General features: G+C 53.9%; 1 protein-coding gene across 3 annotated transcripts; it reads left to right on the top strand.

Moving 5' to 3' along the window:
• EEF1A2 (eukaryotic translation elongation factor 1 alpha 2) lies at positions 1 to 15,164 on the top strand. Of its 3 annotated transcripts, none has more exons than XM_056507097.1 (8): positions 1 to 795; positions 2,231 to 2,434; positions 6,567 to 6,746; positions 7,827 to 8,123; positions 12,075 to 12,225; positions 13,610 to 13,866; positions 13,943 to 14,177; positions 14,817 to 15,164. In XM_056507097.1, exons 2-8 carry the CDS (start codon positions 2,291 to 2,293, stop codon positions 14,942 to 14,944), a joined length of 1,392 nt encoding a protein of 463 aa, XP_056363072.1. In that variant the 5' UTR covers positions 1 to 795; positions 2,231 to 2,290; the 3' UTR covers positions 14,945 to 15,164. The 3 variants fall into 3 exon arrangements, with proteins under 3 accessions (XP_056363072.1, XP_056363073.1, XP_056363071.1); XM_056507098.1 differs by lacking the exon at positions 1 to 795 and adding an exon at positions 1,647 to 2,114; XM_056507096.1 differs by lacking the exon at positions 1 to 795 and adding an exon at positions 1,820 to 2,134.
• Positions 15,165 to 16,380: the final 1,216 nt, after the last annotated feature.

Genomic DNA, 16,380 nt, shown 5'->3' with positions numbered 1-16,380 from the left:
GCCACAGGGTGTCCACAAGTCCCCCTGGGCCAGCACTTCCATCATTTCCCCTGTCTTCCAAAAACCCCTTTTCTCTGTCTGCCTGTCTTCCTCCCATCCCTCTATCTCTAGTCTCTCCATCTCCATCTCTTCATCTTCTTCTCATGTATTCATTTTCCGTCTCACCTGTTTCTCCATCTTTTATCCTCCCATCTTTTCTGCACCCCTCTACCTTCCATCCTGCTGTTTCCCTCTGATTTCAGTCTTAGATCTCTCCATCTTCCCATCCCTCCATTTTCCACCCCTCCACCTCTCCATTTCTCCTCCATTTTCTCCATCCTTCCATCCTTCTGTGTCATCTCTCCACCTCCCTCTCACCTTCTATGTCTCCTGTCTCTCCATCTTTTATCCTTCCACCTTCCTCCCATCCCTCCATCCTCCACCTTGCCGTCTCCCTCTGACTTCATCCTTCCATCCTTCCACCTTCCCATCACCCCTCCATCTCTCCCCACATCTCCATTTTCCCCATCCCTCCATCTTCTTCCTCCCATCCCTTTATCTCCCATCCTTCCATTCCCTCCCAGTCCCCCTTCTCTCCCTCCTTCTCCTCCTCCTCCTCCTCGTCCTCCTCCTCCTCCCCCGTCCCCCCCGCGCCTCCTCCTCCTCCTCCTCCTCCTCCCCCGCCGGTACCGCATTGCCGTAGTGCGGGGGGGCCGCTGCATTGCGCTGCCGCCGTCGATAGGTGGGCCCCTCCCGCGGAGATAAAGCCGGCGGAGCCCAAGCCGGCAGCCTCTGGCCGCCCCGACCGCCGCCCCGGTAAGAGCTGCGGGACCCCGGCGGGGTGGGGGGACAGCGGGGCTGCGGGGGGGTGTCCTGCCCCGGGGGGATCAGTGTCCCCCCCGTGCGTGGGTGCTGTCAGCCCCTGGGGTGGGGGTACCCCAGAGGGAAGGGATGGGGCTGGACCATTCCTTCATCCCGCAGGTGCGTCTTGGCGCAGGTGGGAAATAACGCGCAAGCCGTGGTGCTTCGGGACGTGAAAATCCTTCTGAGTGTTGTGCATGAGGAGGAAAAACTGATAATCCCCCCAGCTCCCCCCTCCCCCCAGCCTGCCTTTAGAATCATAGAATTCTCGAATGATTTGGGTTGGAAGGACCTTAAAGATCATCACGTTCCGACCCCCCTGCCATGGGTAGGGATGCCTTTAGCTCCTTGGGGAAAAAATTAAAAAAAAATTCCCCAACTCCAAAAGCGATTCTGCATCTCCCCCCGTGTGCCAGGGGTCTGCAGGGGACAGAGGGACCCGCACCCAGGGCTGCGAGCTCCGGGCATCGCAGTGCAGCCACAAAATGGCCAGATCCGGGCTGGCTGGGTTCAAGGGCAGGAGGGACGGGACAGCCGCGCTCCCGCTGCCCAGGGAACCTTCTGGCTGGGAATGTTATCACCCGCATGACTGAATCGCTATTAGAGCAGCAAACTCCTCCTGACCTCCTTTACTTCTATGGGCAGATTCGTGAAATTGGATTTTATTAGACGTCAGATTAAAGCTCCTAATTGTGCCCGGTTTGTGTGCAGCTGCAGAGCCATGGCAACGCCGGGAGATGCCAGGACAGCTCTCCGGCTATATCCGTTTGCGTTTTCAGCCTCCTCCCTCTGTTCCATCCAGTTTCATGGCAGCAAAATATAATAAACCCCCCAAGTGCAGGCTCAGAGGAGCGCCGCTGTTCGCAGCCCTGCTCGGGGGAGCAGGCGAGGGCTATTTTTGTCCCCCCCCATTTTGCAGACACTCTGTTGTCACCTGGACTGTGCCCAGCTGGGGAGTGGTGAGGGCACCCTCGGCTCCTCCCAGGGCACCCACGCCATGGAGGAGATGCCCTCGGGTTTGGAAAGAGCGAGAAGGCGGCGGGAGCAGCCCTGAGTCGCGGGGAGGTTTTCCAGGGAGGGAAGGGCACCTTCGGAGCATCGATGACGCAGCCCTGGGAAATGGGGGTCTCCGAGAGGGCGGTGGAGGGCAAGAAGCCGAAAACCACGGCATCTTGCTGAGACTTGGAGGCTGGACGTGGCAGCCCGAAATAGCCCGGCTGGGCTGGCTCTGACCCAGCGCGGACAGAGCTGCCAGACGGGCCGGGCACCCCCGGGTGCGTGGTCCAGCGGGAAGGTGGGGCGAGGGAAGGACAGCGTTTCCCGAAGGGCTGGGAGGGGGGGCTGGCACAAAGGGGGGCTCTTTTTGACACGCCCGGCTCTTCCCCCGCAGCCTCCCCCAAAAGGCAGCAGCGTTCCCACCGGCCCGGCCAGCCCCGCGTAGCCCAGCAGCATGGGGAAGGAGAAGACGCACATCAACATCGTGGTCATCGGGCATGTGGACTCTGGGAAATCCACCACCACCGGGCACCTCATCTACAAATGCGGGGGCATCGACAAACGGACCATTGAGAAATTCGAGAAGGAGGCTGCCGAGGTGAGGAGCCCGCCCCTCCGCCCGCCCCCACCCCGCATTCCCACCCGCGGGGATGCTCCGCGCTCATCCCCGCCGGCATCCCAATTCTCCGCTTCTGCTGGGGCTGCCCTTCTCTTACCTTCCATTCCTCCCTTTGTTCCCACCTATTTTTCTCCCTCTGCACCCCTGGGTCTTCCCGACTCCTCTGGCCTTGGGAAAATAGGCCATTTGGGCGCTCGCCACCCTCTTTTCCGGAGCTGGGGGACTCCCTGCTGCCGGCTGCTAATGAGGGCAGGGGCACGGCGAGGTCTGCAGGATGGGTTAGGGAACCAGCAGTAATCGCCGGGATTCTGGAAAAGCCACAAACCATTTCAAGGCATGAAATTCCTTCTAAATATGGTGCATGAGGGGAGAAAACCTGATAATCCCTCACTGCATAGGTCAGGGCTGCCTGAATTTCACTCTGAAGCATCAGTTTCCAGTGCCTGCTGGGGACAAGATGCAGCATCAGCTGGACCATTCATTTGATCCAGTTAAAAAGCCTCATTCCCGTTTTCCTCAGGCAGGTGGTCTGGTGTGTAGTGAGAATGGCAGCCTGTGATACAGAAAACTGGCTGGAAATCTGAGCATTTGAGTTAAATTCTTTTGTTTGATCCTTGCAATGGTGGCATTTATAACAATTTTATCATGCATGCATTCAGAAGCTGCCACGCAGCAAAGCACCACCTGTAATGTGGCAAACCCTAAGATTAAAGAGGAAGAAACAGTCTTGGGAAGAAAAATGTCAGTTGGGAGTCCTGAGAAATTAATGATGGTAAATTCTGGAGAGGTGGGTGAGCCGGGAACAGCCTGGCTGTGTTATCCATAGGGCAGCTGCTGTCACTCAGAGATGGCTTGTCGTCATCGCTCCAGGAATGCAGATATCCCTTTTTTTTTTTTTCTTTCTTTCTTTTTCTTTTTTTTTTCTTTTTTCTTTTTTTCTTTTTTTTTTTTTTTTTTTTTTTTTTTTTTTTTTTTTCCTGGTCAAGATTTCACATTTTATTGACAAGCAAAAAAATACCAACAACAAAAAAAAATTTTTACAGGACTGCCACTTTTGATTTCACATTTTGCTGTCTGTCTTAACCTTTTTAATTTGCCAATAGCATCTGAGCTAAATCCCTTCTTTTCCTGCCTCACTTTCAGCCTTTTTTTCTCATCCTTAAGCCAAAAAGCCTCGTCCTTCATACAAAATGATCCCTCTCCCCTGGTTTAAAATGATTGCTGATATCCTTCCATAAATGCCCCCTTTACCCATAAGATCAGATAAGGCATGATAAGGTTGTCGTCGATGCGATTGCAGTGATTTTAATTGAACAGACACTTTCACTGACTTGCCAGGATCTGCGGGCACTGGAGGCTGCTATTAATAGCCTATTGACTGAGCTTACAGACTCCATTTTCTGATGCAGGGCTGGGGAAGGGTTTGCTTCCATTAGGTGGCATTCACAGGAAATGGAGGCCTGCGTGCACCCAACAGGCCAACAAAAAAAACCCAGGATCTGTTATTTTATTGAAGAGAAAAGAGCGAGGATTTCTCCCTTTTTTCCTTTTGGTTCAAGGGCAGAGGTAACAGTATCTCTGAAAGAAGAGTTGTTCTGTTTTTAAAAAAATTAAATAATCAGTATTTGTGGCCTCCAAATAGAAAGCTGTCCCTCCGCTGGGGTTCGATCAGGGAAATTCAGGCTATTTCTGGCACTGAACAGGGAAGGTATTGTGCAGAGCTAGATAATACCCTGGGTTTTTCAACACCAGCTCTGGGTAACTGAATACACCCCGTGAAAGGAGGGAAACTGTTTGCTAAATAAAGGATCTCATTTGTCTTCACATTACGTGTGATGGCGAGCTCTGGGGGGGTCTCACGTGATGGGCAGCTGGCTGTGTGTGTGGACATGGCTGATGGCAAGAAGGTGCTGATTCCCACTCAGCTGCTGTGGGAGAGCCAGGGGTCCACTCTGTGCCTCAGTTTCTCCATCCAGAAGGGATGATGAAAGGCTGTGGGGTGTGCTGCTGATGGGGGAAAGGCTGTGGGGTGTGCTGATTGACCTCCTGCCCAAGAAGAGCCCATTATTAATGCATAAATGCACCATTCCCTGCTGTATCTCCATTTCCAGCAGTAAATGAGCACACTCTGATGACTCCTCCCTGTTCCCTGAAAGGGGGAGTTTGATGTGCGTGCTAGAAAGGGTTAATCTGCCCCCCTATCCCTGGAAGTGCTCAAGGCCAAGCTGGATGGAATTTGGAGCAACCTGGTCTAGTAGAAGATGCCCCTGTCCATGGCAGAGGGGTTGGAATAAGATGAGCTTTGAGGTCTTTTCCAACCCAAACCATTTTGTGATTCTAAAATCCTCCAAGCTCCTGCTCTACCTCCTTGCTAAATCCAGTGTCAGGAAGATGCTCAGGAGCAGAGACTTGATTCTGGATTTTTCCATCCCAGTGAGAGCTCACAGCTTCCCAGAGGAGACAATGCATCACCTGCTTGACCTGTTGTCCCCTCTGAGGAGGGGAAATCTTGCCCCTGGCTTTAGGATTTTGCCCATAATCCTCCAGAGCAAGCTGCAAAGTCATCGCAGCACTCAGCTGTTATGAAACAGGATGTCACCATTAATTCCTTGTGCTGGCTGGGCTGGAGTGTGGGAGACAGAGCAGACCAGCCCCCAGGCATGGTGTGGGCAGGGCAGGTTTGGATGTGATGCTGTGCTCTCTTTCCTGGGGAGGCTCATCACTGGAGTGTGGTACCTGCCATGGGGAAGTGCTTCCCTCTGACCAGTGATTGATAATGGCCATGAGAAACTGTGATTGCAGGGAATGGGGGGATGGATGGATGGATGGATGGATGGATGGATGGATGGATGGATGGGTGGGAGCAGGCTATCACAGCTCTGACCTTGCATAGCAATAGGAGACCGTTAAATCATCTGCAAATGACCTAAATTCCTTTCTTTACATTAAAACCCCCTAAAAACCCCCTAAAAACCCCATGAGGCCAAGAGCTGCTGGCTGCAGCCCATTTTAACCCCTTGCTTTGGCCAGGCTCCCCTGACTGCCCCACACACAGTGTGGTCAGCAAGGGGGGGCTTGTCCTGCCCCATCTGCCCTTTGGCAGGATCCCAGTTCAAACTGGGAGCACGGCCCCCATGCTGGGGGGGAAATCCAGCTCTCCCTGGTGCAGTGACGTCAAAGGGCTCCAACCCACAGGAGAAGGCCCTTCAGAAGTGCCACTGTGGTTTTACCAAGGAATGTGCTTTATCACAGGGCAGGAAGATTTACTGGAGCTAATCTCCCCCAGCGTGATTTCCTGCATTACAATGTTGGCTGAGATTTTGGCCATTTGGCAACGACAGTTGGTCTGGCTGCAGCTCACAGTAGCTTTTCCTGTGAATTTGCACTCTCTGTGGCAAAAATCAATCACGTTTCTTTTCTGCTCGTAGCAACCATTTCTCATTTCATTTTCTTTTAACCCATTCCACCCCTGCCAGCTTCAGGCTCACTCATGGAGCAATGCCCTTTCCCACTAATCAGCTGCCTCACAGGTCTGAGTCATGGATTAAAATTACAGAATCAGAGAATCATTTAGGTTGGAAAAGCTCTCTAAGATTATTGAGTCCAACCAGCACTGCCAAGCCCACTAGACCACGTCCCTGTGTGTCCATCTCTGTGAAACCATGGAAAATAAAATAAATCTCATAAACAGACATTTTTCAATAACTCCATTAGCATTAGGGAATGGGATAAGTATACAAATATCCTGTCAGAGACATTTAGTGTGGCAAGAAGCAGCTTTCCAATATTCTGTACAGGATTTCCAATCAGGAAATCCTGCAGGACCATGCTGTTTCATGGAGGAGACCTCATGGGTTGCTGCCTCCAGATCTGCCCACCCAGCCCCACTCACAAATTCACTTCATGGCTCTTCTTCCAGCCTCTCCTGCATCCTGTTGAGGAGCATGTTGAGAGCAATATCTCCTTTCACCTGTATTTATTAGCAAATAGACCACAGCTCTCACTGATTGTAGGGAATTTTACCTTTAAATATTTGCAGTGTCAGCTTGGGAAGCGCCCTGGAGGGTGGGAGCTTGGGTTTCTCACTCGTTCTTGCCTCTGTGTTGGCCAGATGGGGAAGGGGTCCTTCAAATACGCCTGGGTGCTGGACAAGCTGAAGGCTGAGCGCGAGCGTGGCATCACCATCGACATCTCCCTGTGGAAGTTTGAGACCACCAAGTACTACATCACCATCATCGACGCCCCTGGCCACAGGGACTTCATCAAGAACATGATCACTGGCACCTCCCAGGTGAGAGATGGGGCCCAGGGGATGGGGGGCTGCTGGAGGGGGAGGCTGGGGCCTGTGCACAAGCTCAGGGTGGTGCAGGTGCTGTTAGAGCTTTTGGAGGTGGGGAGTTGAGAGAGGAGTGTTCAGCTGGGTCCACCCAAGGGACTGGGTGGCACCAGGGCACCCAGCACCCTGCACCTCCCTGGGTGTCTGGGAGAAAGGGTGGCTTTGGGCACAAAGAGGTGGTTTCTCCACCCTACCTAGGAGAAAGGGTGGCTTTGGGCACAAAGAGGTGGTTTCTCCACCCTATCTGGGAGAAAGGGTGGCTTTGGGCACAAAGAGGTGGTTTGCCCACCCCATTTCCACCCACATGAGAAGATGGGATGAATTTGTTCCTTCTGGGAGCTGGGATGCTGTGAGCTACAGGACTTTGTGTGTGTAACTATTTTAGCCTCAGCCAAATGAGATATACAATAAACTTCCAACAATCTACCAGGTTTTATTGGATGAAGAAGGCTCCACAGATTTTTCTCCTTCCTTTTTCTCAAAACTGCTGTCTGTCTCACATTATATTGCCAAACCTAATGGCCTACCCTTCCTGAGTAGGGTGGGATTGTGTTGTGGGATATTCCTGCATGTCCCTGTGAGTGGTAGGTGCTGGGTGACCCCAATACATGCCCAGTGAGATTTCCATTGAGGTGCCAGTTGGACTGGGCATGGCTTTCTGCCAAACCCAGGCAGCTTCTGATGTCTGTTTTTGTACAAAAGTAATCTGGGAACGGTTTCCATGGCTGGAGTCACACCCATCACCCAGGGAGTTTTTTTTTTGCAAGACTTCAGTAGGGTTTTAAGGGAAACCTTGTCTGTAGATGACCAAGATGAGGTCCTGGTCAGAGTGCTGCATCCAGGAGGGATCCACACGGGTGTCCCACCCACGGTGCAGACCCATGTGGGGTCGGCAAGTCTGAAACAGCACAGCTGGCTCAGTTTTAAGGCAGATGAGCAGCTGTGGGTAGCAGCTGGCAGGGAGTCATCTGTGGCTCCCTGAAAGCCCTCAGGGGCGTCCCCAGGGCCGTGCAGCAGTGCCTCTGCTCTGTCCAGGCTGACTGCGCCGTGCTGATCGTCGCTGCCGGCGTGGGCGAGTTCGAGGCCGGCATCTCCAAGAACGGGCAGACCCGGGAGCACGCCCTGCTGGCCTACACCCTGGGGGTGAAGCAGCTCATCGTGGGCATCAACAAGATGGACTCCACAGAGCCGCCCTACAGCGAGAAGCGCTACGACGAGATCGTCAAGGAGGTCAGCGCCTACATCAAGAAGATCGGCTACAACCCCGCCACAGTGCCCTTCGTGCCCATCTCGGGCTGGCACGGGGACAACATGCTGGAGCCCTCTCCCAATGTAAGTGTGCCTGCTGCTGCACTTCTCCTTCTCACCCTGAGGATCCTGGCCAGGGCTGAAGGTGAAGTCGGTGCTCTGCAAACATTTCCCGACCTGCTGAGCACCCTGCCCGTGCTGCCTGTGTCAGGGAGCTCTGCTTGGCTCCAGGCAGGGTGACTGGGGTCACTGCTCATGGCTGTGCCCAGGCCAGGCACACCAGCAGCTAACATGAGCATCTTCAGGGGATGGTCTGTCTGGGCCAGGATTTGAAGTTTTTGCCTTGTCAGAGCTGATGGTGGCATTAGAGCAGCAATTGTCGCTCTCAGCAGGAGCAGGGTGTGTGTTTTTAGGGCATTGTTTTCTGAGAATAACACAATCTGGGGTCAGGCTTGGAGCAGCTCCCACAGTGCAGCCAGGCTCCCTCACGCTGGGTCTCAGGTGCCCTTTGCCATGGATGCTCTGTGTCACTGCACTGGCCAAACCTCCACTTGCACTGCTGGGATCCCACTCCTAAAGGTGACATTTTCTTCAGAAAGTACCAGGGTTCCCATGCTAAAACCACAGCTCCCTAAGCATCCCTTTGAGGTGGCACCTTTGGGGTGGTGGGGAGACAAAGGCAGGGTGCTCTGGGTGGGGCTGTGCCATCCATTCATACAACAGAAGGAAGAGCTTAAGAAGGATGGAGGTTTTTGGCAGACAGGCTGCCCATAACACTTATTATTCTGACACTGGTTTTGTTGTTTTAACCTCAGGGTTAGTTTTTTAAAAAAATTATGAGCTGGAAAATTCTGGCTAGAGGAAGGTCCCTGCTCTCCTGGTGACTTCTGTGTGACCTTGAGCAAGTTGCTCAGACCAGACACCCCAGGAATCTCTTGTGAAACCAATGGGAAATTTGATGCTTAGGGGGACTTCAGGACATCACCTGAGGATTAGGGCAGGGCTCTGTGATGAGGGAGGCAATCCATGAGTCCAGCAGCAAGAGGGAGGTCAGGGATCACAGGCTGAGGAAGGGAGTGCTGCAATGCAAACTCACACAGTTGTGTGTTTTCACACAGGAAAGGCAGCTCACTTGGGATGGCTTGGAAGGAAGGAATTATTGGGGTGCCTGGGAGATTCCTGTTCCCTGAGAGCAGAGCTGGGATAAAGGTCAGCCAGGACCATGCCAAACCCAGCCCCGTGGTTCCTGGGTGCTGCAAATCAGGCAGGCTCCAAATGTCAGCAGCTGCTGGGCTGGGAAGATGATCCTGAACAATTCTATAAATAGGCAGCAGAGGGGAGCAGGAGGGGCTCTGTGGCCCCCTTTCTCCAGAGGGGTCCAGGGCAGGTTCCCAGTGTGATGGGCTGCCTGGGAGAAGGCAGGGGGTGAAACAACTCTCTCCTTTGACCTAAGGAGGCTCCTGGGTTCTGCCTGAGCTAGGGAACTGGGAAGAAAACCTGGCCTGGTCTGGAACAGATGAGCTCTGCTGGAGAGGGCTGAGGGACAGACTCCTCCTCCTCATATTGCACCACCTCTGGGAAAGCTTAAGCAGGAACCTGGTGTAGATGTCTCTTCTCTCTTTCTCGCCTGAAAAAGCTCTGATTATTTTCACTTGTAATTTCTGGACAGGTTTCACTGAAGCACAAGGCAGTCAAGTGACTTGTCTGTGTGTCAGGGGACTTATCAGAAAGTGGGGATTAGAGCCACAGTGTCCCTGCAGCTCCTGCTGCCTCTGAGCAAGGGGAGGGTGGTGGTACATCAGCCTGGAGCCGGCTCTGTGTGGGAGACTCCAGCCCACATCCCTGTTGCACAGAATCCCAGGACCAACTGCAAAAATTACAGCTGGGCTGTGCTTCCATCAAAGTTTGGCATTTGAGAGCATTTTGGGAAGTGGGGTGTTCTGTGAAGCAGCTTTGTGCTGCTCCAGCTGGTAGGACGGGGCCATTCCACTCTCACCCCATGGGATGCTGCAACCCAAACACACCCAGCCCCTGTGGCTGCCTGGGACTGCAGCCTGAGCACTGGTGTGTGAGGGTGTTCAGGTGCTCATGGGCTGGGCAAAATCAGGGAAAGGTGCCTGCTCTGTAAAATAATCTCTGTGTGTAAAAGAGCTGGAGCTCATCTGTTATTCTGGGGAGCTGGAGCCTGCCTGTCTGCAGGATTTGGTCAGATCCTGCTTTTGCCATAGGAGTGGTAGAGTAGGAATTGCTCTTTGGGGAGCAGATTTGGGGAATACATGACAGAGGTTTTATTTGAGTGGCCATAGGAGGCAGCACAGACCAGGTTTTGCAGACACTTTCACCCTGAGGCCATGCTGAGCTTTTTCAGAGATTTGTTCCCAGAAGGTGTCTAAGTTCATCTTTACCTGATTCTTGGCATGTCAGAAGTGCCCTGGAGAGAGGGATGGTGTCAGGTGGCAGCCAGGTGTCATGGGTAGAGGTTGTCATTCTCCTGTGTGCCAGAGCTGTGTGGGGCAGAGGGACAGGAGCTTGGTGGCCATCATCCTCGAGAGCAGAGCCTGTGGGCAGGTGGCCACCAGGCATTTGCTGGCACAGGTCCCTGCCTGGCATTTGGGCCATGTGACAGCAGGATGGGGGGAGGTCTGAGTCATCCTGCACATCACACGAGGCTCCCTCACTGCCTGGATGCAGTTTTCATTTTGCCAAGCTGTTGCCTGGCTCTGGGTCTGGCTGCACAGCGAGAGCTGCAGTGCCCTGGGAAGAACCCACTGCAAAAGTGTCCCCAGGCTCCTCTGCCACTGCCACCAGGAAAGACAACTGATGTCAGATGTGACCCTCTGAAGGGGGCTGACCTGAATGCTTTGGATGCAAGCTGAGTTCCCTGGCTGCATCCCTCTCCTTGCCAAAGCTGGTGCAGATTGATGGACAGGAAACCAGCCCTGGCATCCACATCCTGCAGGCATGGCTGAGAAGCTGGGGGCACTTTGGGGTCCTGCTTCACCCCAGCCCCCCATGCCCACTGCACTGTGCCACTGGTGTTGGTGCTAAGGGGAAAAAAGCCACATGCACAAAGTGTGGATGTGTGATGGATTTGGGACAAACAAGAAGCATTTGGCATTAGAATGGGAAAATACTGTCTAAGCCTCTCTGTGCAGAGGCAGGGGGATGGCCTTGCAGACTGATCTCTGCTTGTTCTATTAGGGTTGTCTCAGACCCAGGACTAGTTTTTTTCTTGCCAGCAAGCTCCAGGTGTTGCTACAACATCCAGGTGTACAGCATCACCCCAATAAAGCACTGCAGTTCCCTGCATTTAACCATGGTACCCGAGCACATTTCCACCCCTCTCTGCCTCTTTTCTTGGCAATTTTTAATTTCAAAAACCACTTTAGGGCAGGAGAGGGGAACATCTGTGGAAAGCAATCCTGTCTCTTGGCAGCTGGATTTCCAGCATCCTCCCAAGCCAGGGTTTAGAATCCAGACTCTGGAGGGATGATAGCAGGAGAGAGTGGGCAGAAGCATCTCTCTGGGGCTCACCTTGGAGCAGCAGGACTGAAGGCTGGGACTTGGCTGCAGACCCCGTGGTCCCTGTGCTGCAGGCAGCATTCCTGGAGGGTGGGATCCAGGCAGCTGGTGCAGTGCCTGTGGGGTGGTGTTGGAAATGGGGGCTGTGTGTTTGCTGGCTTTAACCACTCCCATCCTTCTTCTCCTGGTAATGGATGTCTTGCTTGTTTCTAGAAGAGAGAGAGGGAGACTGAGCAAAGGGGAGCAGATAAGCCTGCAGGGATGGTGGGGTGGAAGGAGCTCCCCAGCCCCTGGTAAAGCCAGGACGTGGCATGTCCTGCTGGGACATGCCCCTGGGTTTCCCTCTGGATTTACATCAGTGCATGTTGGAAGTGTTCAAGGCCATGGAGCAATCTGGTCTCGTGGAAGGCGTTCCTGCCCATGGCAGAGGGGTGGAATGAGATGGACTTTGAGGTCCCACCCAGCCCAAAGCATGCTGTGGTTCTATGGTTCCCTGTTGCTGCTCTCTTGCAGATGCCTTGGTTCAAAGGCTGGAAGGTGGAGCGCAAGGAAGGCAATGCCAGCGGGGTGTCCCTGCTGGAGGCCCTGGACACCATCCTGCCCCCCACCCGCCCCACAGACAAACCCCTGCGCCTGCCCCTCCAGGATGTCTACAAGATTGGAGGTGAGCTTTGCCACTCCTCTGCCTTACCTGGAGTCTTCATTCTGTAGAAATTTGGGAATGACATTTCCAGCTGTTGGGAAACTGGAGGGATTTGACTCTTCAAACCAGAGATAATGTTGGAGAAAAGGGTGGTAGCTTCTGGGCAAAGGTCCCATTTGAGCCTGGGCTGTCTGGGGTGGAGGTGGACATGCCCAAAGGTGCCCAGGAACCAGGAATGAGCAGCAGCTTTGTGAGCTCTCCCCAGGGAACACATGATGCCAAAACGGCTGCAAATTGGTGTGTCCCAGAGGTCATGGCTAGCCAGGCAAGTTGGAGGCAGCAGAAAACATTCTGTGACCCAGCTGAGGGACAAGACCAGCAGGGAGGGCCACTGAAGCTGGTGCAGCTTGGCTGTGACCTGGCCAAGCTTCCCAAATGCTGGTGTCCATCATCAGCACCTCCTCCTGCCGAGCTGTGCCAGCCATGTAGGGAGCCGTGGCTGACGCCTGTCCCCTTCCCTCTGCAGAGGTGATGGGGACACTTGGCCCAGCTATAAATACTCTGTGAGCTCTCTGACCTGCTGGCATAAGTGGACAGCACTGCTGACTCCCTGGCTGCTGGATCAGGCAGGCACAGCCTTTTCCAGCCCTTTCCCACCCTTTTCCAAGGACACACGCACTGCAGGGGTTGAACATGGGGTTTAGCTGGGTTTTTAATGCAGGCTGCTGCTGTTTGCAGTGGAGATGAAAGGTGGTGAGCAGGTCTCTGTCTTCCCCTAGCTCGCTGGGGCAAAGGGATCTGGTTTTACTGGGAGGCAAGTCCCTGGGGAGGACAGACACCATGGGAAGAGGGGAGGTGGTGGAGCAGGGTGGTTGTGGAGGAACAGATGGGTCCATCCAACCTCTTCAGCTTCTTTTCAGTGTTGTTTCTGTCAATCATTCTTCACCTGCCTCCAAAGGGGAATTTTCCCAAAGTCTCCTGGTGACACAGGGTGTGAAAGATCCCAGCCATTTAATGAGCCACCCTCATTCTCTGTCACAGCTGGTGGTGTGGCCATCAGGGATGTGGACAGTGTTGCTGCACACATGCTGGGATGTCCCAGTCCTCCATGCAGGAGATGCCACAGCTGCTCCAGGAGAAGAACTTCTGGGGCATGCAGATTGCTCTGGACTTTCTGACTATGGCTTACTTCTTTTTTACAAAACTTTGAGTAGGAAGGGTGGACTCATAGTGATTTTCAAGGTTCCGGTGTTGATCTGCTGAGAACTTGAGGGTTTTGGGCAAGGAGCAAGCACGTTCTTTGGTGACAACCACTGGAGAAATCTTGCTTTTGCTGAATGAAGGTTCTGGCCCAGGGCCCTAGCAAGCAATTGAATTCTTGTGCTCTCTGTCCTTGTCTCCACAGGGATTGGCACAGTCCCCGTGGGCCGCGTGGAGACCGGAATCCTGCGGCCTGGCATGGTGGTCACCTTCGCCCCTGTGAACATCACCACCGAGGTGAAATCCGTGGAGATGCACCACGAGGCGCTGAGCGAGGCCCTGCCCGGCGACAACGTGGGCTTCAACGTGAAGAACGTGTCGGTGAAGGACATCCGCCGCGGGAACGTCTGCGGGGACAGCAAGTCGGACCCGCCGCAGGAGGCGGCGCAGTTCACCTCTCAGGTGAGCGGGGCTCACCACGCCCCGTTACCACCATCCCCAGCTCCCAGCCACGCCCTGACGCTGCTCTGCCCCCCAGGTGATCATCCTGAACCACCCTGGCCAGATCAGCGCCGGCTACTCGCCCGTCATCGACTGCCACACCGCGCACATCGCCTGCAAGTTCGCCGAGCTGAAGGAGAAGATCGACCGGCGCTCCGGCAAGAAGCTGGAGGACAACCCCAAGTCCCTGAAGTCGGGTGATGCAGCCATCGTGGAGATGATCCCTGGCAAGCCCATGTGTGTGGAGAGCTTCTCCCAGTACCCACCCCTCGGTAAGGGAACGGCTCTTTGGAGGTCTGTGGAGGAGCTTGAGGGCTCTGGGGGTGCAGAGCTCACCCCAGACGTGCTGAGCTTCTCCCAGCTGGATGGGGAGGGAGATGAGGGTGTTTTTTGCTTCCCCATGTGCTGCCATGATGGGTTTCCAAAGGCTGGGTTTTCCCTCTGGGGCCAACAACATCTTTCCTTTATGGTTACTAAAGCGTGATAGATACTGAACACAGAAACATTTTCCAGTTTTCTTCTCTCTGCCCTGAAACAAGGTCAAGAGAAGAAAGAGGGAAGTTTGCTCAGTGGAGGCCACTAATGCAGGGAAGTGCCATGCTTGAGTCTAGGATGGTTTGGATTGGGAGGGACATTAAAGGCCATCTTGTTCCAATCCCCTGCTATGGGCAGACACACCTTCCACTAGACCAGGCTGATGTCGCACACCTGGAAGCTTTGGTAGTGCTTGCAGAGAAGAGATGGGTTTTAAGTTAAAAAAACAGCAATTAAAATAGAGGGGGGCATCAGGACTAGCAAGGGTTGATAGCTCAGGGCTTGTCCCTGCAGGAACCTGCTCCAAGGGCAGGGATAACACCTGGCACCATGAGCCCTGGTGTCCCACTGGCATCTGTCCCCTGTCTGTCCCTCAGGCCGCTTCGCTGTCCGTGACATGCGGCAGACCGTGGCCGTGGGCGTCATCAAGAACGTGGAGAAGAAGAGTGGTGGGGCTGGGAAGGTCACCAAGTCTGCCCAGAAGGCCCAGAAGGCTGGCAAATGAATCGTGGGCTCGCAGTGCATCGCGCAGAAACCATCCCTGACACCAGGACGCTGCCACCGTCTCCCCCGGGCGCACGTGTGCACATCAGCTTGTAAGAGTTTATATGTCAACGACTGGATGCTCACCATTAAGGTCCAGTGGAAATTCTTTAAAAGGAAAAGCATGTTCCAGCGTTTGTGAGGCTTCATGTTAATTTTACCAATAAAACTGGTACAACATCCACCGTGGGAAAAAAAACAAACAAAAAAAACCAAACCAAAACCAGACAAACCCCCCATCCCAAAAAAAAACCAAAACAAACCAACCAACCCAAAAAGTGTGGAGCTGTGTGTGTGTGCGTCTGTTTCTGAGAGGGGCTGGGTTGGCTGGGGGCTGTGTAGTCTCACTCAGAGTAGATGGTGGGGATGGGCACAGGAGGGCCTGGGATGGACAGAAGGAGGAAGGAGGAGGGCTGGGAGCCCATATTGAAGGTGTCAGCCAGCACTCAGCCCTTCCCCAGCTTGCACCCCTTGACCCAGGTGATTCCCCCAGCCTGAAGCAGCAACAGCTCTCACAGCAGCTTTGAGGCTCTCCTTACCCAGCGCAAGTCTCAAAAATATTTTTAAGGGTCTTTATTATATTTTTTTCCTGCAAAATAGGCTTAAATTGAGCTTCTACGTGAGAGAAAGGAAGATAGGGTGCCCTGTGTCTCCTGTAAGGGTGAGCAGGATCCCTTTGGCCTTTGTCATTCCCATCATTTTGGGAGCAGTGATTGACACTGCCTTCTCTCCCCATACACTGCTCTGCCTTACATGGTGGATCTCCAGCCCTTTCCAAACAACACAACAGGAATATTCCTTCCTGACTGAAGCCCACACATAGCTCAGGTCTCACAAGAAGCCCTGGAACTCACGTTCTTCACCCAGAGCAGTGTCTTGACTCCCATCACAGGCAAGGTGTGCAGCTCTCCCAGCTCCAGCCAGTGCAGCTGTCCCAGTCCAAAGGGCTGCTGAGTGGTTGGGATTGACCAAAAAGCCAGAGCCAGGAGCAGTGAGGGGGACTGAGTGGGACCAGGAGTGTGAGGAGGAGCAGTAGGTGGTACAACAGGGCAGGGAGGAGGGAGGTGGTGTGAGAGTTGCGCTTCCACTGCATCATTCCAGGGACGTTTCCAAGGGATGTTTCCTCCCTGAAGGAGGCATTAGCAGCGTGCTGAGCTTGTCTGTGCCCGTGACTCGTCTTTCAGGGGCAGTGCTGGGAGCACATGGCCCTACAGGTCTCTGTGAAGGGCAGCATCACGAGAAGCCCTCCCCGGAGAGCTCCGGAGGCACAAGCATCATCATTCCTGTTTGTGTCACAAAGCCCTTAATGATCCTAATTAACATCTGATGTTCCGCAGTGCTGAGTGTCCCCAGGCAGAGCCTCAAGGAGCTGGCATGCAGCTGAGTTACAGAGAGCTC

This window comes from Oenanthe melanoleuca, chromosome 20, assembly GCF_029582105.1.
Source record: "Oenanthe melanoleuca isolate GR-GAL-2019-014 chromosome 20, OMel1.0, whole genome shotgun sequence".
Lineage (NCBI taxonomy): Eukaryota > Metazoa > Chordata > Aves > Passeriformes > Muscicapidae > Oenanthe > Oenanthe melanoleuca.
This window is presented reverse-complemented; position numbering and strand designations above follow the sequence as displayed.

What these genes read in the sequence shown, in the direction of transcription:
- EEF1A2 (XM_056507097.1), top strand. Translation starts at nt 2,291, where the DNA reads ATGGGGAAGGAGAAGACGCACATCAACATCGTGGTCATCGGGCATGTG. An exon ending in TCGAGAAGGAGGCTGCCGAG is followed by an intron (nt 2,435 to 6,566) that starts GTGAGGAGCCCG and finishes TGTGTTGGCCAG; the next exon opens with ATGGGGAAGGGGTCCTTCAA. An exon ending in CGGCGCAGTTCACCTCTCAG is followed by an intron (nt 13,867 to 13,942) that starts GTGAGCGGGGCT and finishes TCTGCCCCCCAG; the next exon opens with GTGATCATCCTGAACCACCC.